This window comes from Eretmochelys imbricata, chromosome 8, assembly GCF_965152235.1.
Source record: "Eretmochelys imbricata isolate rEreImb1 chromosome 8, rEreImb1.hap1, whole genome shotgun sequence".
In the NCBI taxonomy this organism is placed as follows: domain Eukaryota; kingdom Metazoa; phylum Chordata; order Testudines; family Cheloniidae; genus Eretmochelys; species Eretmochelys imbricata.
Window position 1 is genome coordinate 38738700 of NC_135579.1, and position 23549 is coordinate 38762248.

At 49.4% G+C, this 23549-nt stretch overlaps 1 protein-coding gene across 2 annotated transcripts in view; it reads right to left on the reverse strand.

Annotated features, from left to right (window-relative positions):
• Positions 1–8281: 8281 nt before the first annotated feature.
• DIAPH1 (diaphanous related formin 1) overlaps positions 8282–23549 on the reverse strand; it is a 170830-nt gene continuing 155562 nt past the window's right edge. For both annotated transcript variants that reach the window (XM_077825215.1, XM_077825214.1), the window contains 2 exons: positions 21290–21376; positions 8282–11252 (listed from right to left, as the gene is read on the reverse strand). In XM_077825215.1, coding sequence (XP_077681341.1) covers positions 11089–11252; positions 21290–21376 — 251 coding nt within the window. In that variant the 3' untranslated portion in view covers positions 8282–11088. The remainder of the gene's footprint in view (positions 11253–21289; positions 21377–23549) is intronic.

The window sequence follows — 23549 nt, forward strand, 5'->3', positions numbered from 1 at the left end:
CTGGAGGGAAAGAAAAGCCAGTGACTGATTACATGGGAGAGACTCAAAGGACATCGTGGGTAATGAACAAACTAACCTCAGACTACACTACCTGAACAGAGGGCGTGGTATCATAAAGATACTTGTAAACACCCATCTGTGATAAAAAAAATTGGTATTAATGTTAAGTTTGGGGATAAGAATTTTGTTACTGATGTTAAACCTTATGGTAACACTAGTTCTCAGTTTATTCCTGTAAACAGATTTAAAGATGATCACAGCAGAGAAACTATAACAAACCTGGTTTGCTGTGTGTGAATGAGGAAACTGAGGCATACCGCTGCATGGCCTTAATGGCTGGATGCCAAGAGAACTATAACACAAACTGCCTTCAAGATAGTCAGTGACTAACCCTCTTGCAGTAAACTAAGGGGGGAGGTATGATGTTCTGTATTTCGGGGAAACACCCTAAACCCCCATATTCATCCTTATGATTGTGTAGTATCCAATGCAAGTTTGTCATGTCGGGTGTCTTTGTAAGGCTCATGATGCACCGAGCATTGTTGTTATAGTAATGTTATAGGTTGTAATTTCATGTATCTAGTTATGAGGCTGAAAATGTGTCCTGATGACTTAAAAGAAGCCCAGGCAAAAACTTTCCAAGAGCAGAGGGGCAGTTCACACCTCATCAGGGCATGTATGGGACAAACCCAGCCCAGCCTCACAGGAACAAAGGACACTGGCCTAGGCAGAAAGAAAGCTCTGTTGGACTCTCAAGTGAGTCACCCCCCTTCCTTTGCTCAGTTTGGGACTACAATGAGGTAATGCTCACATGATCCTGAATGTCGGGGCAGGGGGCGCAAAGCCAAGAGGGAAGAAAGAACATGATAAAAGGGAGAGGCTTTGTCATGCTCTTCCTCTCTCTTTCACTTCCATCTACAGACATCACACCAAGCGACTGAAGCACTGATCAAAAGGGAGAGCCTGGCTGAAGGGCAACCAGCCAGCCTCTGCTGAGAAGCACCTAAGTTTGTAAGGGCACTGAAAGATCACGTTAGAATGTGTTTTGCCTTTATTTCATTTGACCAAATCTGACTTCTTGTGCTTTGACTTATAATCAATTAAAATTTATCTTTGTAGTTAATACATTTGTTTGTTTATTTTACTTGAAGCAGCGTGTTTGCTTTGAAGCATGTCAGAGATTCCCCTGGGAATAACAAGCCTGGCACATATCAATTTCTTTGTTAAATTAACGAACTCATATAAGCTTGCAGCATTCAGCGGGCATAACTGGACACTGCAAGACGGAGGTTTCTCGGCTTGTGTCTGGGACCCGAGATATTAGCTAGTGTCATTCGGTTGCACAATCCAAGCAGCTTACATGCCGGAGGTTGTGTGTGAACAGCCCAGGAGTGGCGGTTCTCACAGCAGAGCAGGGTAAGGCTGGCTCCCAGAGTCAAGGACTGGAGTGACTTAGCAGATCACTGGTCCAGATAACACCAGGGGAATGCCACACCAGGATCTGTGCACAAAAGAGTGAGGAGACAGCCTTCATTGCCACCCTGTCCCATACACATGACTAGGAACAATCCTGGAAATATGAAAGCCACTTGAATAAAAATAGGAAAGCCACATAAACAATCCCTCACCAAGGCCATAGAATATTGCTCATCCCTGCATGAGCCCCAACACACAGGGGAATTGGAAAGCATTTGTACCTCCTCAATGGCGATATGGAAACAGCTTTATGTCCTTGCAAAACTTCAGGTAGCTTTGAAAAAAAACAAAGATGCATGCAGCTCAGCTCAAGTCCTTCTGGAATAGATGCTTGAAGCCAGCTCCCTGGCATGTGCGGAGAACAACTTTTGCCTCCGGTCTTCACCCCTGCTTTGGGTTATCGTTGAGAAACCTCAGCTCTTTCATCACCACTTTCCTTGACCTGAGGGGTCCATATATTCTGTTCCTGGGGAATATGTGTCCATGACAATTCTGGTAATTTATGTTTTTCTTTAAGGAGTGGAATTTCTAATATTAATAGCATTTTGATACTGCAAGTAAAGGATAATTTGTTCAATATCTTCATTAATGATCTGGAGGATAGTGTGGACTGCACCCTCAGCAAGTTTGTAGATGACACTTAACTGGGAGGTGTGGTAGATACGCTGGAGGGTAGGGCTAAGATACAGAGGGACCTAGACAAATTAGAGGATTGGGCCAAAAGAAATCTGATGAAGTTCAACAAGGACAAGTGCAGAGTCCTGCACTTAGGATGGAAGAATCCCATGCACTGCTACAGACTAAGGACTGAGCGACTTGGCAGCAGTTCTGCAGAAAAGGACTTAAGGGTTACAGCGGATGAGAAGCTGGATGAGAGTCAACAGTGTGCCCTTGTTGCCAAGAAGGCTAACAGCATTTGGGGCTGTCATAAATATAAAGGGAAGGGTAAACCCCTTTGAAATCCCTCCTGGCCAGGGGAAAGCTCCTCTCACCTGTAAAGTGTTAAGAAGCTAAAGGTAACCTCGCTGGCACCTGACCAAAATGACCAATGAGGAGACAAGATACTTTCAAAAGCTGGGAGGAGGGAGAGAAACAAAGGGTCTGTGTGTCTGTCTATATGCTGGTTTCTGCCGGGGAAAGACCAGGAATGGAGTCTTAGAACTTTTAGTAAGTAATCTAGCTAGGTATGTGTTAGATTATGATTTCTTTAAATGGCTGAGAAAAGAATTGTGCTGAATAGAACAACTATTTCTGTCTGTGTATCTTTTTTGTAACTTAAGGTTTTGCCTAGAGGGGTTCTCTATGTTTTTGAATCTAATTACCCTGTAAGATATCTACCATCCTGATTTTACAGGGGGGATTTCTTTATTTCTATTTACTTCTATTTTTTATTAAAAGTCTTCTTGTAAAAAACTGAATGCTTTTTCATTGTTCTCAGATCCAAGGGTTTGGGTCTGTGGTCACCTATGCAAATTGGTGAGGCTTTTTATCCAACATTTCCCAGGAAAGGGGGGGTGCAAGTGTTGGGAGGATTGTTCATTGTTCTTAAGATCCAAGGGTCTGGGTCTGTAGTCACCTAGGCAAATTGGTGAGGCTTTTTACCAAACCTTGTCCAGGAAGTGGGGTGCAGGGTTTTGGGAAGTATTTTGGGGGGAAAGACGCATCCAAACAGCTCTTCCCCAGTAACCAGTATTAGTTTGGTGGTGGTAGCGGCCAGTCCAAGGACAACGGGTGGAATATTTTGTACCTTGGGGAAGTTTTGACCTAAGCTGGTAAAGATAAGCTTAGGAGGTTTTTCATGCAGGTCCCCACATCTGTACCCTAGAGTTCAGAGTGGGGGAGGAACCTTGACAGGGGCAGTATAAGTAGGGGCATTGCCAGCAGATCGAGGGACTTGATCATTCCCCTCTATTCGGCACTGGTGAGGCCTTATCTGGAGTACTGTGTCCAGTTTTGTGCCCCACACTACAAGGATGTGGAAAAAGTGGAAAGAGTCCAGTGGTGGGCAACAAAAATGATTAGGGGGCTGGAGCACATGATTTATGAGGAGAGGCTGAGCGAACTGGGATTATTTAGTCTGCGGAAGAGAAGAGTGAGGGGGTATTTGATAGCTGCTTTCAACTACCTTAAAGGGGATTCCAAAGAGAATGGAGCTAGACTGTTCTCAGTGGTACCAGATGACAGAATGAGGAGTAATGGTCTCAAGTTGCAGTGGGGGAGATTTAGGTTGGATATTAGGAAAAACTTTTTCACTAGAAGGGTGGTGAAGCACTGGAATGGGTTACCTAGGCAGGTGGTGGAATCTCCTTCCTGAGAGGTTTTCAAGGTCAGGCTTGACAAACCCCTGGTTGGGATGATTTAGTTGGGGATTGGTCCTGCTTTGAGCAGGGGGCTGGACTAGATGACCTCCTGAGGTCCCTTCCAACCCTGAGATTCTATGATTCCTGGACACCCCACGCCTTGCTAGAGGGGTTCAGATGATGGGGATAGCCAGTCTCAAAGGCACCAAAAATGCTGTGCTCCGGCTCCTCAGCTCTAAAATAGAACATTGAGGACACCCAACTTTTCAGCGTGGCCTGCATTAGAGGGATTCATGATTCACAGGAAGGGGTTCAGTCCACTCCTAGGGGAACATCCCATTAGACTGAGCTGGTTTTCGATGAGTCGAAAGAATAGTAAATATGGCAGGCGACCAGCTTGCCTTAATGGTGAAATCCTAGCGGATCTTAAACATAAAAAAGAAGCTTACAAGAAGTGGAAGGTTGGACATATGACCAGGGAAGAGTATAAAAATATTGCTCGGGCATGTAGGAATGAAATCAGGAGGGCCAAATCGCACCTGGAGCTGCAGCTAGCGAGAGATGTCTCTGGATTAAGTTTAGAAGTGTGTGCAACAAGAGTGATGTAGTGGTGGGAGTCTGCTATAGACCACCGGACCAGGGGGATGAGGTAGATGAGGCTTTCTTCCGGCAGCTCACGGAAACTACTAGATCGCATGCCCTGATTCTCATGGGTGACTTTAATTTTCCTGATATCTGCTGGGAGAGCAATACTGCGGTGCATAGACAATCCAGGAAGTTTTTGGAAAGCGTAGGGGACAATTTCCTGGCGCAAGTGCTAGAGGAGCCAACTAGGGGGGGCGCCTTTCTTGACCTGCTGCTCACAAACCGGGTAGAATTAGTGGGGGAAGCAAAAGTGGATGGGAATCTGGGAGGCAGTGACCATGAGTTGGTTGAGTTCAGGATCCTGACACAGGGAAGAAAGGTAAGCAGCAGGATATGGACCCTGGACTTCAGGAAAGCAGACTTCGACTCCCTCAGGGAACGGATGGCCAGGATCCCCTGGGGGACTAACTTGAAGGGGAAAGGAGTCCAGGAGAGCTGGCTGTATTTCAAGGAATCCCTGTTGAGGTTACAGGGACAAACCATCCCGATGAGTCGAAAGAATAGTAAATATGGCAGGCGACCGGCTTGGCTTAATGGTGAAATCCTAGCGGATCTTAAACATAAAAAAGAAGCTTACAAGAAGTGGAAGGTTGGACATATGACCAGGGAAGAGTATAAAAATATTGCTCGGGCATGTAGGAATGAAATCAGGAGGGCCAAATCGCACCTGGAGCTACAGCTAGCGAGAGATGTCAAGAGTAACAAGAAGGGTTTTTTCAGGTATGTTGGCAACAAGAAGAAAGCCAAGGAAAGTGTGGGCCCCTTACTGAATGAGGGAGGCAACCTAGTGACAGAGGATGTGGAAAAAGCTAATGTACTCAATGCTTTTTTTGCCTCTGTTTTCACTAACAAGGTCAGCTCCCAGACTGCTGCGCTGGGCATCACAAAATGGGGAAGAGATGGCCAGCCCTCTGTGGAGATAGAGGTGGTTAGGGACTATTTAGAAAAGCTGGACGTGCACAAGTCCATGGGGCCGGACGAGTTGCATCCGAGAGTGCTGAAGGAATTGGCAGCTGTGATTGCAGAGCCATTGGCCATTATCTTTGAAAACTCGTGGGGAACCGGGGAAGTCCCGGATGACTGGAAAAAGGCTAATGTAGTGCCAATCTTTAAAAAGGGGAAGAAGGTGGATCCTGGGAACTACAGGCCAGTCAGCCTCACCTCAGTCCCTGGAAAAATCATGGAGCAGGTCCTCAAAGAATCAATCCTGATGCACTTGCATGAGAGGAAAGTGATCAGGAACAGCCAGCATGGATTCACCAAGGGAAGGTCATGCCTGACTAATCTAATCGCCTTTTATGATGAGATTACTGGTTCTGTGGATGAAGGGAAAGCAGTGGATGTATTGTTTCTTGACTTTAGCAAAGCTTTTGACATGGTCTCCCACAGTATTCTTGTCAGCAAGTTAAGGAAGTATGGGCTGGATGAATGCACTATAAGGTGGGTAGAAAGCTGGCTAGATTGTCGGGCTCAACGGGTAGTGATCAATGGCTCCATGTCTAGTTGGCAGCTGGTATCAAGTGGAGTGCCCCAAGGGTCGGTCCTGGGGCCGGTTTTGTTCAATATCTTCATAAATGATCTGGAGGATGGTGTGGATTGCACTCTCAGCAAATTTGCGGACGATACTAAACTGGGAGGAGTGGTAGATACGCTGAAGGGGAGGGATAGGATACAGAAGGACCTAGACAAATTGGAGGATTGGGCCAAAAGAAATCTGATGAGGTTCAATAAGGATAAGTGCAGGGTCCTGCACTTAGGACGGAAGAATCCAATGCACCGCTACAGACTAGGGACCGAATGGCTAGGCAGCAGTTCTGCGGAAAAGGACCTAGGGGTGACAGTGGACGAGAAGCTGGATATGAGTCAGCAGTGTGCCCTTGTTGCCAAGAAGGCCAATGGCATTTTGGGATGTATAAGTAGGGGCATAGTGAGCAGATCGAGGGACGTGATCGTTCCCCTCTATTCGACATTGGTGAGGCCTCATCTGGAGTACTGTGTCCAGTTTTGGGCCCCACACTACAAGAAGGATGTGGATAAATTGGAGAGAGTCCAGCGAAGGGCAACAAAAATGATTAGGGGTCTAGAACACATGACTTATGAGGAGAGGCTGAGGGAGCTGGGATTGTTTAGCCTGCAGAAGAGAAGAATGAGGGGGGATTTGATAGCTGCTTTCAACTACCTGAAAGGGGGTTCCAAAGAGGATGGCTCTAGACTGTTCTCAATGGTAGCAGATGACAGAACGAGGAGTAATGGTCTCAAGTTGCAGTGGGGGAGGTTTAGATTGGATATTAGGAAAAACTTTTTCACTAAGAGGGTGGTGAAACACTGGAATGCATTACCTAGGGAGGTGGTAGAATCTCCTTCCTTAGAGGTTTTTAAGGTCAGGCTTGACAAAGCCCTGGCTGGGATGATTTAACTGGGAATTGGTCCTGCTTCGAGCAGGGGGTTGGACTAGATGACCTTCAGGGGTCCCTTCCAACCCTGATATTCTGTGATTCAAGAGCCAGAGGTCTGTACTTCAGGTATGTCCTATATCCAAATCTACACTACGGACAAAGAAGGCATAGAAGAGAGAACAAATCACAAGATGCAAAAAAAAGTCAAGGTCACAAGCATCTTTTTGTACTCAAAATAACTTTTATTTTTTCCATTTTTCATACAAATAAAGAAGCCCTCATGTGCGGAGAGATCATGGAGCTGCCAGACCAGCATCCACTCACAGATTCAAAACCAAGGAAGACAACTCTCATGATTCTAGTGGAGAATAAAAGCTCTTGGGCAAGTCTCCACTGGTCTGGCCCTGGGGGTTTGTTGAGCCCTTCCCTATTTGTCTATCATCTCTCTGGGTTCAATCATTAGCATTGTATCCAACTGCCAGGCATTTGCCCATGGAAAGGCAACATGGCCCCTCCTGGTGTCATTTTGCATTGCCCATGCTATCTTGGAGCCTGCTGCACCCAACATCTCTGACCATACCAGCTGCAGCAGGTAATACACAGCCCCACAACCATTATTAGCTCTAAGATGAACTCCAGGCCCAGGACAATTGATGGAGTAAAATGCTCAGTTTTCTGCCACTACCGTGAAGCTGCTGCTCCTCTCCCTCTGTCAGGCTTGTGGACGTGGTGGCTGGCAGAGGTAGAGCCGTCAGTCGATGGGGTCGGTCCTTGTCTCCAGCAAACTCTTGGGGAGGTGTGAGGTTAATTTACCTCCCTCACTGTCTCCAGGGTGGGGGTAAATCCCACTGTCTCTGGCGACAGCTAGATTGCTTCAGTCCCACACTTCCTCCTCTCAACCCAGGAACTCCAGAAGCTCCTCTCTCCTCCAGTGAATTTTCAATCACTTCTTTTCTCTCTTACAAGACTGAATTTCCAGAACATAAGGAGGCAGCTGCCTCCTCCCAAGGTCCTGCTCCATGGTACAAGCACCTCACTAACTCAAATTTCCAGCTTCTCTCCAAAGTGCTCACAAATCACATACCTGTGGGGACCAGGCAGGAGCCCTAGCATGTGAGACTAGAATAAAATGAGACAATCAACTGGGAGCATGACAGAGGTGGGTATTAGAGAGCATCCTCTAACAGAGCTCAGGCTTACTGCACACTGTCACAAGTGAGAGCTGCTGAGTCATGTGACAGCAATGGGAGTGGGTGTATCTGGGGATCAGGGTTCCTCACAAACTGACTGGGTATGGGGAGGAGAGAGCTGTCCTGAAAATGTCCCTCTACCTCTGCTCCAATCACATACAATGCAGCTGGAAAGGGCTGTGGAGGACAGCCCACGATACCCTTGGCCATTGCATCACTGACAAAGGGCCCAGCAGTGTCATGCTGTTAATAAAAGGAAGTGGGAGGCTGAAAATCCTGCACAGTTCCAATTTTTTATTAACATTTCAAACCAAAATAATCAGCTATGATCACAAGTCCCAGGAAATACCTCAACACTATGAAAATGGAATGTTGTTGTTATCAAACATAACCAAAGTAGATTTAAAAATAAAAGTTGCGAAGACTCCAGTGTGACACTTTGGTTTGGGGAGGAGGTTGCAGAGGAGCACAGCCCCATACTGCTGCTCGGAGTACCACAGGTAACTCCACAGAAGGGCCTCCACTCCTCTCTTGCAGCAGTCTTCAATTCCTGCTCCTCCAACCTGCACAAAACTTCAGGGGAATACTGGATACCAGAATGAGCTAAAATCAGAGCCTGTTTGGGCTGGTTCTCCTTGTTAACGTCCCTTCTGCTTTCTCTCCCCAGAGCTAAAGGCCCCAACCTGTTTCCTTCCCTGAATGCTGCAGACTCAACTACCTTTCAGGCCCCATGCTGCTACTTCTCTTCCCCAGCACAGCCGAGAGGCTCCAGGCCCAACACCCTTCCTTTGTGAAAGAGGAAGGCGAAGAGTGCCACAGGCAGAGCATGAATGGGGCAGAGGTCCTATAAGCTGAGGACAGTAGATGCCTGTAATTCACTGTCTTTCAAATGCAGAAATGGGAGCCTATCGCTGTGACCCCAGCTTGTGAAGAGCAATCCCTAGGAAGAGAACCTCCTGCAAGGACTTGGGCTGGCTGTGCCTGCAGCTGGGAGGGGCACTCTGCTCTCAGGGTCAGACACAACAGGCAGGGTAGTTACACAGCAGAGAGTGTACAGGGCTTGGGGCACTAATGTTGGACAGGTGCATGCAAAGCCCACCTGCCCACCCAGTCCATGTGTGCAGAGAGCTCACAGGTGCAATAGCTGCAGAGGTGTGCGCCTGGCCCAGTCAGCACTGGGCCTTTACAGATCACTCCGGCCACATCACAAACGTGACTCCTTAAATATATTAAATTACAAGAATAGCAGCACCTCAGTACACAGGGGCCCGAAGCTGGGCCGAGCCATGGGCATTCCCAGCTATTGCGCCCACTGACAACATCGTGAGGCATGGGACAGGATTGCTCCCCGCACCCTCTGCCTTGGGATGTCAGGCACATCTCTGCCCTTCACAATCCCAACACCACTGGGCCAGGTTGGAGCAGGAATGCTGTGAGCTGCCAAAACCATAGGTGCTTAACTACACAGTATCACACATCATCTCACACCAGGGAGAAGGGGAGACACTAAAGCCAGTGTTTTCACTCCCCTAATTTCATGCCCATAACAGACAGGCTCAGCCAGTGCACGAGTGAAGCAGCTCTCTGCCCATGGGGATGGGACCCAGAGGCAGAGCAGCAAGTAGGCAGCCCAATCCCCCGGGGAGGACAGAGAGGGAGAGTGCTGTGCTGCAGGCGGGCAGGCAATTCCTCCATCCTATAGCGGACAATGAGGGGCATACGGTGCAGGGAGGCAATTGCACAAACATGCAAATGTTTCTGATATTTTTATCTTACATTCAAATTTCCTTTTAAAACAAAATCTGATACAAAAATAGATACATTTGCAAAGTGATTTCTTAGCCAAAGGGAGGCTCCACCTGTCTGTTGCCATGGCAAGGAGGGAGGGGAGTTCCTCTGCATGGCACAACACAACAGCTGAAGCAAGCAGCCTCGAGGAAGTTGGGGCCCTTGCTGCAGCAACACGAGGGATTTGCCACAAAAGATTGGAAAATCGTGTACAATGGAGAGAGTCCTGTGCAGATAGAAGTGCAGCCTGGATTCATTCTGAGCAGATGCTGCCGGCGGGCTGCTGTGAATGCTTTCACTCAGGCATGTGACACTGGGTGGGAGGATGTCTCAACCTCAGGCCACTTAGTGATACACAACAATACACTTAACCTTTATTCCTAGGCTCCAAAGCATGCAGAGGCAGCTACTACACCAGAAGCAGCTTCTTGGCCCCAAGCAAACACTCACCTCTTCCTGTTGGGTTATCACTGCTATGACATAATTTCCACAGTGGCAGGAAGGGCTCTCCTAAGGGAATGCTAGCAATAAATAGAGCAAGCACAGGGAGGGCATGTGAAGAGCAGGAAAGCAGCAGGTCCTGAGGAAGGCAAGGGCACAGCTTCCCACCTCAGGTGTCTAGAGAGCCCCTTTCTCTCCTAGCACACAGTAGAGTTAGGGCGCAGGATAAGGTGCTCGGTCCAAGAACACAGCACAGCAGTTGGAGAAGTAGAAGTCCAGCTAAATTTACCTATAAGGTTTCCTCCCACATACACGTGATAAGGGAGTGGGCTGGGAACCTTGAGACCCGCTGGAGGAAAGTCACCCGTGGAACTGGTGCCTTGGCTGTCCTGGCCCAGCAGCGTCCACCAAAGTAACAAACTAAAGAAGTCTGGGTTAAGGCAGCTTGTAATGTTCCTGCTTTGGCAACACCCAATGCAGGGATATGTTTGGGTGGGGCTGTGGCCTCTAACCTCTCCATCAATGCCCCTTTTTTCCCAGTACACTCTACCATCCCCTGCAGGGAAGGGAGAGCTTGACCCAGTGTCTCTCACCTTGCTCCGAGCATGGCTTACATTCAGGTAAAGCTTTTTGCTTTGTAATTTGAGAGGCAGAAAGATTGAAGCCTGGAGACAAGATATGGAACAAAAACCATAAGGCTAAAGCTGGCACAAGCAGCCCTAAGAGCAAGAAGGAAATCAGACTGCCCCTCAGATCCATGCAAAAAAGATTGCAAAGTGACCCAGTGTATTTTGCTTCCTCTGTAAAACTCTTTCAGTCCTGCAGGCTTCAGCCCTAATCTGGGGCCCAGGCCTAGCTTGAACGGCTGATCATCTCCATGCTATCATCATGGGCCCCTCCATCCATTGATGCTTCGCTGCTCTTTAATGCCTTGCTTGATACTGCACTCAACGCATCGTCTTTCATCAGCTCCGAGGCTAGCAGTGAGGTGACAGCACAGCCGGCTTTTCTCTTTGCTGCAAGAGAAGAGACTGTGAGAAGTAGCCCAGAGAAACCCTTATGCAAGCTCACTCTGGCACAGCTCACAACCCTCCAGTGCTGGCTGCTCAGAGAGAACAGGCTCAGAGGCATGGTGGGTGATGCACTGACAACCCCCAAAAATGCTTGTTTAATGCTCCTGAAGCATTCAGTGTTCCTAAGGCATCAGGGGACCCTTCTCAAAGGGCTACGGTCCACACAGCATCCAGAGTTTGAAGGCTGTGAACACCAAGAAGTGAAGGGAACTGATTAAGAGGTGGGAATGGGGAAGTGCAATATGGGATACCCAGGAGTACAGGGATGGAATTAAGCAAAGGGAAATCTAAGCTAAATCTCAGAGAACACTTCCTGACAGTGACATCTATGAGGCTAAAGATGAGCCACAGGAAAGTGGGAGCCCCATCACTTGGGACATTTATAAATAGACTGCAGAATATCCTGTAGAACATGGTGTAGAAAACCATGCTACAGGCAGAGATATCATGGTTATAGGCCCTTTAGAAATTAATAGAAGACTTCTACACTGGCTTGGCAAAGTAGAGGAGAGTAGATGTCACAGATGGGAAAGACATGCTGAGTCCACAAAATCAGCTTAGCACAGTATAGGTCATTGGGCTGCTTAGTGTATGAGCTAGACCATTCAGTGCACATGTTCTTGGACTTCTCTGCTTCTGCGGTGGTAGTCCAAGAAAGCCAGTTCCCAGTTTCTGTCCCAGAAGGCTAAGCTGTGGAAAGGGGCATCTACCCTGAGTTAAAAATCACAGGTTAAGAACTTCAGAGAGTTGAAGGTCCTCTCCACACATTAGCATGGAAACTTCCGAGAACAGAACCAAACTACAGGAATATGATCATCACAGAACAGGCAGCTCCCCATCCCTTGGGCTTGTGAAGAGAACCTAAGGGCTTCCTATGGGGGCACTGTGCTCCCAGCAGAGAAGGGAGGCAGGAAAGGCACAAGGCTGAATGGAGAAGGCTGTCCCCACTAGACTTTGCATCCCTCAAAATAACTCCATGGACATAACAGCCAATAGTGCCTTGCAGCTGCAGATGAGCTGTGGTGTCCAGTTGCACAACACCCAGACAGCTCTTATACTTTAAGATGTTTCTTTACAGCTTAAGGCCTGAGCTCAGTCAGAACATGATGCTCTAGATTTCATTAGGATCACGCTTGAGGTTCAGCCAAACAAACAGCTCTGAATTAGGACAGCAACTATGCCCCGCTGGGGGCTCCAGCACAATGAATGGCTGAGGCTGGGGCACAGTACTAACGCAGGGAGGACAATGCACCAACACCACTGATATGCAAGTTCAGACAGCTCCATACGCTGAATATCCACACAAAGACCGTCTCTCACACTCACTCATTAGAACAGGTGCACACAGGCGAACTCACGCAATCAGACACCCTCATGCACTACATGCTGTTGCACGCAGTCAGACAGACACTCAGACAAATGCACACACAAATTCATCTTATGGCCCACATGCAGGCACTTTCTCAGGCCTCTCTGTCCAGGAGGAAATCTGTTGGGAGGAGAATGCAGAAGGTGATGCACACAGAAATACAGAGCAGCAGCTGAGATGCTGCCCTGAGACACTGCAGTCACAGAGTTAACTCTTTACAAGACAGAAAAAATAAATCCATTTCTAATGTGAAGCTTCCCATGCAGCCTCTAGAACAGGGGTGGGCAAAATTTTTGGCCCAAGGGCCACATCTGAATGGGGAAATTGTATGCAGGACCATGAATGTAGGGCTGGGGCAGGGGGTTGGGGTGTGGGAGGGAGTGCGGGGTGTGGGCTCAGGGCAGGGAGTTGGGGTGCAGGAGGGGTGCGTGGTGCGGCAGGGGGCTTGGGTGGGTGCAGGAGGGGGTGCGGAGTATGGCTCAGGGCAAGGGGCTGGGGTGCAGGAGGGATTTGGGGTGCAGGCTCCGGCCTGGTGCCACTTACCTCGAGCAGCTCTGGGGTGGCAGTGGCGTGCAGCAGGGCTAATGCAGGCTCCTGCCTGCCCTGGTCCCATGCTGCTCCTGGAAATGGCCAGCATGTCTGGCAGTGGCGCCTGGGGGTGGAGTGGGGCGGGGCAGGCGGCTCTGCCACACGCCGCCCTCGTCTGTGGATACCACCCCCGAAGCTCCCATTGGCCGTGGTTCCCTGTCCCCGGCCAATGGGAGCTGCGGGGGGCGGTGCCTGCAGGCGAGGGCAGCGCACGGAGCCCTCTGCCGCCCCCTCCCCGAGGGGCCACAGGGACGTGGTGCTGCCCGCTTTCAGGAGTGGCGCAGGCCAGGGCAGGCAGGGAGCTTGCCTTAGCTCCACTGCACCACTGGGCTGGCAATCCCGTGGGCCAGATTGAAAACTCTGATGGGCTGGATCTGGCCCACAGGCCGTAGTTTGCCCTCCCCTGCTCTAGAAATTGGGCTTCAAACACCAAGAACAAATACGCAACAGTATGCAAAGGAGACATGCAACCAGCAAGCACAATATGTAACTACAATTCCCAAGTGGAGGCTCCCCACATGTGGCTTAATCCTTTTTTAGGGCCTCCTATAGGACCCTGCTAAATACCTATCCTCAATACAACACCCACTCAAGGCTTTTCCCTGTGACAGCCACACCAGGCCCCTGCTTGCACCCTGGTTACAGATCCTTCTCCTCTGCAGCCCCTGCGCTTCCCCTGATACTGCTTCCCTGGAACTCTTCTGGCCCTAGGTGTTTATCCCTGTCCCAGGATCCCACTTCCCTGCCTGCACCCACTCCCTCTCTGTTGGAGATTTCACCCGCCCAAGCCCACACCCTGCAGCCATAAACTACCAAGCCTTTGCCTACACCCCAATCCTAATCACTAAACCGTGTCACAAACCTCCACTCTGCTTCCAGTACCACCTCTTTGAGCTTTTCTCCTGTATGCTCCCTGCACCACCTCCTCCATCCTTACCCCTACTGTAGCCCTCCAAGCCTATGCCTGTATTCCATTCCTAAGGCTTATTTCCATCACATCTCTCTCCACCCAAGTCCACATTCCCATCAGTTTCCCATCAGCTGCCTCTACCAGAACCACCCCCAACCTGTCTCTTGTCTCAACTCAGATCAAATGGGAGGCACAGACCCCCATTCCCTGCCTAAATCCTTTTGCTCAATGGCTTATCCTTGCTACAGACTTCCCAGGTTTCTTCCTGCATTCCCTTCCTAAGGGCACATTTATACTACAGCCTGAGCCCTGGTCTACACTAGGAGTTTACATCTGCATAGCTACATCTCTCGGGGTATCAAAAATCCACACACCTGTTAGACGCTGCTATACCAACCTAACACCTGGTGTAGACAGCACAAGGTCAACAGAAGAATTCTTCCATCAACCTAGGTACCACCTCTCAGGGAGGCAGATTACTTAAACCGATGACAGAATCCCTCCTGGTGTGCTGCTAAGTGTAGATAAGCCCTGAACTATCTGCACTTATGGTCATGGGCTTATCTCCATCAGTCCCTTAGTCCACTGCCTGCATCACCATCTTACAGGCCCAACCCCATCACAATCTGCACACCCAATCCGCTGTCTACACCCAAATTTACAGGAATATACAGGCAAAGCTCCCTAGTCCACTACCCAAACTTCTTGAGAAGCAATGATTATGGCTGTGCTTGGAGAGCTCCTGTGGGGGGTGGAGAAGAGAAGGAGGAGGAAAATGAGAATAACTGAAGCAGTAAAAGGGTAGACAGAGGTGTCAGCTGGCTGCATTCTCGTATGATGGGTCACTGCAGTACTAGAGTCAGGATCACTGGACATGCTGGCAGGAAAGGAGAAGAACGAGGAGAGAGACAGCAAGAAAAAAAGCCTGCTGTGGCCAAATCCGGAGAGCAAGGTGACCTGGCAAGCCCAGCTCTGTGGGCCAGCCCTAGGTCTAAAAAAGGCAACCAGGCTGGGCCATGCTTCACATAGGAAAGTAAAAGGAAGAACCAGTGCAAGATTCAAACACTTCCCTAGTTACCATTAAAGAAGGCCCATTTCAATTCACTACTGGGATACTGCAGGACCCGCAGCCTCAGGCTGCATGCGTGTCTCAGTCTCCTCTTCTAACCCTCCCTGCCTGCGGCACATGAAGGGTTACACACACACAACGAGAGTTGGGGAGGGGAGAACAACATGCCCATGTGTTACCCGCTCAGGTGTATCCTCCTCCACCTCACAGAGTGACAGAAGAGAGTCTGGCAAGAGGAAATAAGAGAGGCACCAGTCAGATCCCACTAAGAACACTCCTTCAGCCCCAAGCCAGAGAACAGACAGCAACTGGGGGCCTCCCCACCACTACCAGGAGCTCCTCTCTGAACCAGGTTTTGTACCTCCAACCATTCCAGATGGCCTACGTTGTATATGGCCAGTTCACACCTCAGAGCAAGAGAGAGAGAGAGAGAGAGAGAGAGAGAGAGGTTCTGCTGGGATGCCAGACACAGGCCTGCTGATGGGGACAGCCATGATACAGAACCCCAAAATGCTCATCGGAGTCTCCTGGCCAGGTGGGAGCCCTCCAGCCGCCTAACTGGGTTCTCACAGCTAACACAATGGCGGAGTCAATCTTTGTTTCAAACCTATCAACATCTCCCTTCTCTCCCCTCCTTCCTGGGTCTGCAGCCCAAACACTAGAAAGACTCTTCCAGAGAACGAGACAAGAAAGCTGAAGCCTGCATCTAGTACACCCACTGCGACCACCAGTAGGTGAGCCCCCTGCCCATCACACATACTCTTCCTCCCAAAGGAGACCTTGACAGGTTACCCCTCTCTCATGCTCCCTCCTATCCCTTGAGCAGGTTCTCTCTATCATGCAGACCCACTCCCTTCCTCTCACACAGACCTATCCCCATCCTCCTCCTTCTGGCAGGTGTTCTCTCTCTCACACGCAGACCCATCCTCACATTCAGCAGGTTCTCGTTCACACACACACACACAGTTCTCTCTCCCCCCTCTCAAGTTTCTCAAGAACTCCAAGGACCCGCCTGACCTACACTCTGGATTTTAACAGTAATTCTCATCAGTCCTGCCACCAGTATAGCTATGGTACCGATGGCAGTGCTTGGAGCTCCAGTGTAGGCAATATTCCAGGAGCTTCCAGTGTTTTCCCTAGTGTCAGTTAACTCTGCTTTGAGCTGCAAAGGCTTGCAGCATGCTACAGGGTCAGCCCAACAGAGCAGACCCTGACTGTAGATGAGAAGCTCTTTGGGTTTCTCCCACAGTTGTACCATAAGTTTCCAGCAGCTCTGCAAAGGATCAGTAAAGCATTCAGAGCCACTTGGCTATTAGTGTCTCCAACCAGAGAAATTAGGTTCTTGCCATGGATTAAGATGCAACCCCCAGAAACAAAATGTATTGTGGAATGGAGTGAGGGATGGCAGAGGAAGGACTCATTGCCCATTACTAGTAAGTTCCCACCTTTATCAAGGAGGGCATTCTTTCTCTCTGCCAGAAGCGGGACAGCATAGACACTGGCTAACAAGGAGATGGGGCCACTTCTCCGTCCCACATGCGGAGGCCTTGTCTTGCCTGAGGAAGGGAAGGCCAAGCCCCAATCCGAGGCCAGCACTGGTGCACCACTGCCCCCTTGTGTTGGGACATGGCCTTGGACACGTGGGCCAGACAGCAAGCCTCACTGGTGGAAGCAGGATTCCTGACCGATTTCTTTATTCTCTTAATTCTATCCCAAGCAGCAGATGGCCTGAGCAACATCATGCGTACAGAAAAGGAGACCAGCTGAGTCACTCAAGTCACAATCCAACCCTGAATCAATGAGTTAAAACCATGACTACAGGACAATTGCACAGTCTCATTGCAGGAGGACACTGGGCTATTATGTGCACACATCCTGCCAACTACAGTGGCCTACACTCCTTTCTTAACAAAGTAGTTGGAAGAAAATCCCCCTTGCTGACCCTCACCCTCCCCACAATGAGCCCTTTAAGCTACTAAGCAGAGTCCCCAGAGGCCTGTCGGCTTTTCCATTCCTTTACATTCTAGCAAGGAGCTGCTAGCGCCTCTGAATAGAGACAGCTGCCTCCAAGGGAAGAGAGTCAAAGATCAGAGCTGACAAGATTTACACACAGTTCCTCTGCTCTTCAGCTGCTGCAGTGAGCTAGGGTGAGGAGCGATATGGGGCCAGGAAATGCCCTAACAGCTCACATAGTGGTGGGGCGGGAAGCACATGTCCCAGTGAGAATGCACTGGTAGTGCTGGTGGAATACACTAAGTTAGGGTAGGAGATTTATGGGAACATATGGAAATGCAGCACCTGGAGAGTTATAAATATGCCCCTGGAAATGAAGACCAGTAAGTTCCCCCACAGATACAAGCTACTAATGAGACTGGCAGAGATGCAAATGAGGTTCCAGCCCTGAGTACCTCTGCATACTACAGCATCATACACCCTGATAAAGAGAGCAGAAGAGGGATCCAGCCACAAGCCAAAGGAATACCCAGGGCAACATGCAGTCTCTAAGCAGATAAAACTGAGCAATACTTCTCATAGCCAAGCCTACATTGCCCATTCCAGATGGCTTACCCCACACTGCTCCCTGGAACACCACTCTCTCCTGGGTACCTCCTGAGCCCCTTATTGCAAGGTTGAAAAACAATCAAAGGAGTTGGATGACAGCACTTACAATGGGCCTACGTTACCCTGATGCAGCTGCAACATCGTCTCTGCAGAGCCCCAGCCTATCCACTAAAGCTGACCCAGGTCTGCTCCTCTTATTCCTCAGTCTTGCTTGGAAATGTGAGGCCAGCTGCATCACTACATTCTGTCTAAGCCCCAAACCCTTCTATGGCATAAGGCGCAATCCCTAACATCCCACAGACATGGAGTAATATTCCCTTCCTGTTCTTACAAGTACTGAAGGGGAAATGCTCCTCCTCCTCAAAAAGAATCCAAAGCCTCCTGTACAGGAAGCAGCTGATGCTCCATAGAAAGCTGACTGCCAGATGGCAATTCCCTGCCTGAATCCAGTGAGCATGCTCAGAAAGACCAAAGTGTGTGGCGTGTGCAGGCACACTGCATCATGGAATGGAACATGGGAAGGTAAGAGTGGGCACTACTGCATTGTGGGACACTATTCCCATTCGCCCTGTCACTAACCCATGCCCATGGTTAAGGATACAATGTGGTCACCGAGGGCACGGATTCCAGGACTAACAGATCTCCGTGACTTCTTCAGCTTCAGTCCCAAGTGGCAGGGCTCCCACTGTCAGCCCCACTGTGACCATAGCCTGATTTTGTATATTTTCCCCATGATTGTTCCATGAATTTTTACTTAATTTTTCCACGACAAAATTGTATCCGTGCCCATAGTTATCCCCTCAGTTTCTTCAGCAGCCACAGCCTTCTCTGCTTTCCTCACTTACCCATGATCACTGAGGACTCCCTTATCACATCTGAACTCTTTTCTCCATTGGCTTGTCCCTCAGAAAGTTACCACAAAGCCCCTTAAATTGATATCTATAACCCTCTCCTGTCCCCTCTGATATTAAGACAGCTGGCTCCATGGGAACTTGCTCTCTCTTCTGCACCTGGAGCGCCCCCAGGTAAAAAGATAAACTGCAGACTCTGAAATTCACAAGTCCCACATATATGCCCTTTCTACCCAGCTCAAGAGCTGGAAATCTCAATATATACTTCTCATTTGCCCTCAGCATGGCAGACTAATTTCTCTTCCTCCCTTATTTTCAAAGCTGCTGGAGATCTGCCAGCTCTCCAATATCTTTAACCGTTTTCTCCACTCACCTGCCCCTTCTTTACCTTCCCATTTTTCAGGGGTGGAAATGGCTTCTTCTTTTCTATCCCCTCCCCTCTTCCTCATACCAGAACCTTAGGGGTTGATCATTCCTCCCTCCTGAGATTAATTCACAGCTATACATGTGTCTCCGGTTCCCTCCAGTCATAATTCTGCTCCTACCTAAGAAACCTCTATCTGTGGAGGCAGCTCCACCTCTGCCTCCAGACCCTCCTCTACGGCAGTGGTTTTCAAAATTTTTTTTCTGGAGACCCAGCTGAAGAATATTATTGATGCCCATGACCCAACAGAGGTGGGTATGAGGGGTTTGGGAGGGGCTCAGGGCTGGGGCAGAGGGTTGGGGTGTGGAGGTGAGGGCTGCAGGGTGGGGCCGGGAATGAGGGGTTCAGGGTATGGGAGGGAGCTCTGGGCTGGGGCAGGGAGTTGGGGTGTGGAAGGGCATCAGGGCTCTGGGGTGGGGCCGGGGATGAAGGGTTTGGGGTGCAGGAGGGGGGCTCAGGGCTGAGGCAGCGGATTGGGGCACAGGCTTTACCTTCGGCAGCTCCCTGTCAGTGGCACAGCAGTGGTGTTAAGGCAGGCTTCCTGCCTGTCCTAGCACCGTGCTGCGCCCCGGAAGTGGCCAGCAGCAGGTCCGGCTCCTAGGTGGAGGCACGCAAGCTCTTGCCTACAGTCACCGTCCGTCCCCCCCGAGCTCCTAGCAAATGGGAGTGTGGAGCCAGTGCTTCGGGCAGGGGCAGTGCGTGGAGCCCCGTGGCCCCCCACCTAGGAGCTGGACCTGCTGTTGGTCACTTCCGTGGTGCAGCACGGCGTCAGAACAGGTAGGGACTAGCCTGCCTTAGCCAGGCAGCATTGCCAGTTGTATTTTTAACGGCCTGGTTGGCAATGCTGACAGGCGCCACCGCGACCCAGTGCCTTACATTCCGCGACCCGGTACTGGGTCACGACCCCCAGTTTTAAAAGCACTGCTCTATGGCATCTCACAGGGTTAAATTCTTGGCCTTCTGCTTTTATCACTAATGAGAAACCTTCACTATCATTTCAGGCTGACAGAACCGAGTTGTAAGTTTCTCTCAACACTTCTAGTGCACCCTCCTTACTGTACAGCTGCTTGTCTGACCCAGTGAAGTTGTGGCTTCATCTCAGCTTCCTTTCCCTTATGTCCACTCAGAAGTGACTCTGCTGGATAATGGAGTTTTCTCAAACCCAACAGCATCTCCTCTCTTCCCAGTCAACTCAGAGGTCCATTCTCAGTAACTATGGTGTCATTCTTAACTCAGCTTTCCTTCACCTCCCATACCTATCTGCCACCATCTTCACAACAATGACCCAGTACACTTGTCCTTGCTCCCACTTCATCCAGGTCTTCAGGTTCTCTGCTTGGATAACTGTAGCTAGCTCTCTTCTTTACAGCTTCCACAGATCCTATGTGCCCAGACTCCAGAACACCCAGAACACACTGCTCCTGGCACACTCTCAGAAAAAGCAGTTCAGCTACAATTCTCAAACAATTCTCTTGTAGCCCAGTTGTTTCTGAATCTGCTTCAGATTGCCTCCATTTTTTAAAACTGCCCAAGATAACCTCATTGTCTCAGTCTCTCCTCCTGCTTCTAGTATTAGATTCCTCTTCTCCACCCTCTGGCCACTCTTGGTACTCTGCAGTGCCTGCCATCTGGATTCATTCTCCTTGTACCTCGCCACTTCATCAACTCTCCAGATCATCTCAAATCGCCACCTGCGAGCATGCCTACAATCCTGTCCTGTCTCTACTAGCCATTTTCATTTAACAGTGCAGTTGCGCTTCACCACTTCTGCAAGAAAGTAGAGCCACCATTGTGCAGTCAGGAGAAGTCCCACAGCTTAACCCATGCCATTCTGGTGAAGTGCTGCAAAAAGCATTTGGGGAACCAAAGACAGAATGAAAGACACTGTGTACAAACAACATTTGTTATCGATTAGTCAGAAAAATAATTTAGGAGAAGCTGAAAAGGCCTTGGCACGCAAAGGAATAGCATCTACAGTGACACTAGTTAGCAGTGCTGAGAAATTTTTGGCTTCAGGGTATTAGTTGATCATTAGCTGGGGTCAGGAAGGAACAACATTGCACAATGACGTGCCTTATGGGAGTTTTTACACTTGCCTCTGGCCACTGTTGGAGGCAGGATACTTAGCCACAAGGATTGCTTGTCATACAGAACAGACCAATTCCCATCACTCTCTGCACCAGGGGACTGTCTCAAGCAATGCTTACCCTGGCGAGGTCCTCTCTTCCTCCGGAACGCTGCTCCTGACTGCAGGGCCTCCATCAGGCTGTCCATCACCCCTGTCTCATCACCCTCTGCAAGGAAAACAGTAAGTCAAATGGGGACATGTACTGTGCTCGATTCATTTCTGCCACCTCCAGTCCTCCCTCACCATGTGTTGGATCATATTAAAGAAGTTCTGTATTAAAATCACAAATGAGTTTGATTCCCCATAGTTTAAATTCCAGGGTATTACTAATTAAGAGGTCTCTGGGTTTTTGGTACTGTTTCACTCCCTCTATGTGTGAAACTTGCAAGCTGCTAATTGTGTTAGTACATTCTAAGGCAGAGTCTGTTCTCAAAGCAATTCTCTGTAACAACAACTACTCACACAGAGAGAGACTCAAAGCAATACCCTGTAACAACAGAAACAGCACCCAGAGACTCCGTGCCCTTTTGTTATATTCATCTCGCTTTGTTAACAATTATGATTAAAATAGAGATAGAGGATGTACGTGGATGGATGCTTGGTGTGGATAATAACTGAATGATTAAGGAGGTGCCAGGCTAAGAATCCAGTGTCCATCGACTGAGGAAGGCGTCAAGTGGAAATAACCAGAGGACCCCCGGAGGGCAGACTGGAATCCACCCAACAGCCTCAAGAATGGGAGAACCAAACAACAAGATAACATCTGGCAGCACGGAGCAGTCAGGAATGTGCCATCTGCTGATTGATTCAGCAACAGCATGATGAACCAATTCCCACAGACTGGCATAGGAAGAAATTCCTATAAAACTGGACTCTAGAAAGTGACAACTTTGGAGTCTGATTCTGCAAACCAACTTCCAGGAGCATCAAATGAGCATCTGACAAGGTCCTGCTCCCTCCTCATGTCCAGGCCACCTGGCCAGTGGCTTGGCATGAGCAACTCTGAGGCTGGTAACTATGATAACAACCTTGCAGAACCTGTGTGTGTGTGTGTATGAATGAATGTGTGAATAAATATGAAATTGAATGGAATGTTATAGCTATAACTAACTGCTTACTATGATTCTTTCTGTATTCACAATAAATGTGGCATTTTGCCTTTTCCCCTTTAATAAGATCCTGCTGGTTTTTATTTTATTGGTATAACACATGTGCTTCTGATCACAGAGAACGACACACATGCGGGAACAGTGGGAGTGTGGGGACAACAATCTCTCCCTTTCCCCTCCCCTGCCAGGAGAGCAAACAAAGAACTTCTCATACCTTTCCCCGCCCCCCTACAGGTGTGGGGAGCAGTGAAAGAACCATTCCTTCTCTGGGGGAGGGGGGGGGAGGAGAAAATAACTGATTTTTCCCCTCCCTCCACATGCACAGGGGAGAGGAAGCTGGAAGAACACCCCTGTGCTTCAATACACACAGAGGAGGAAGAGTACCACACCCCAGCACAGACAAGGAAGGTGCTGGCCTCTCTGGAATTTTGCACAGAAGCTGGGGAGATTGATCAGGGCACAGAACTGAATGGGAATACACTCCTCCCCGCACAGAGAAGCTGACTGCCAAAGCTGCAGGGGAATGGCTTGCAGGGAAAGCCTCTGAAGCCACAGTCAGCAGCAAAATAACCCAGCAACTGGGGCCTTTGAGAGAATGGAAAACTTCAGAGAACGTGCCAGAAAGGCTGTCAAAGAATCAGCCCCCCCTCCTCCCCTGTCTCAGGCATTCTCCTTGTGCCTGCCTGGCTCTCTTGTTTTCTGGTCCTCTCTTTTTAGAGTCTCTGATTATTAGTGCCATCCACGCCCCTCTAAATCCCTTCTCACTCTCTGTACAGTGCTCTGACCCCTCGGGAGATTAATCTGGCCTCAGCTGCTCTCAATCCCTAGCAACAAGCGTGTCACTGCGTTCACAGAGCATGTTCCAGCAGAGCCATATGTGGCACCTGTGTAACAGAGGCCAGGCAACACCATTGCCCCCTCCTGCCCAACAGGTAGCCCTGGCCCAGGATCCAAACAGCAGACGAGCAGCTCAGTCTTCCCTTCTCCAGCTGAGCACAAAGCTCCTGCAAAGGACCCTATTCCAACTGGAGGAAGCCCTGGGAGAGCCCCACATTCTGCTCCCATGAAGAAGCAGTGTTCAGAGAGTGCAGAAAACAGTCCCAGGACTACTATGCAGAGTGCAGACACACCCCTAATCTCCTCCATTGAGATTACACTCCACGGGCAGCATAGCAGTAGCTGTAGTTTTTAAAGGGTTCTAGAAATGGAGTCCTGCGTGAAGTCAAATGC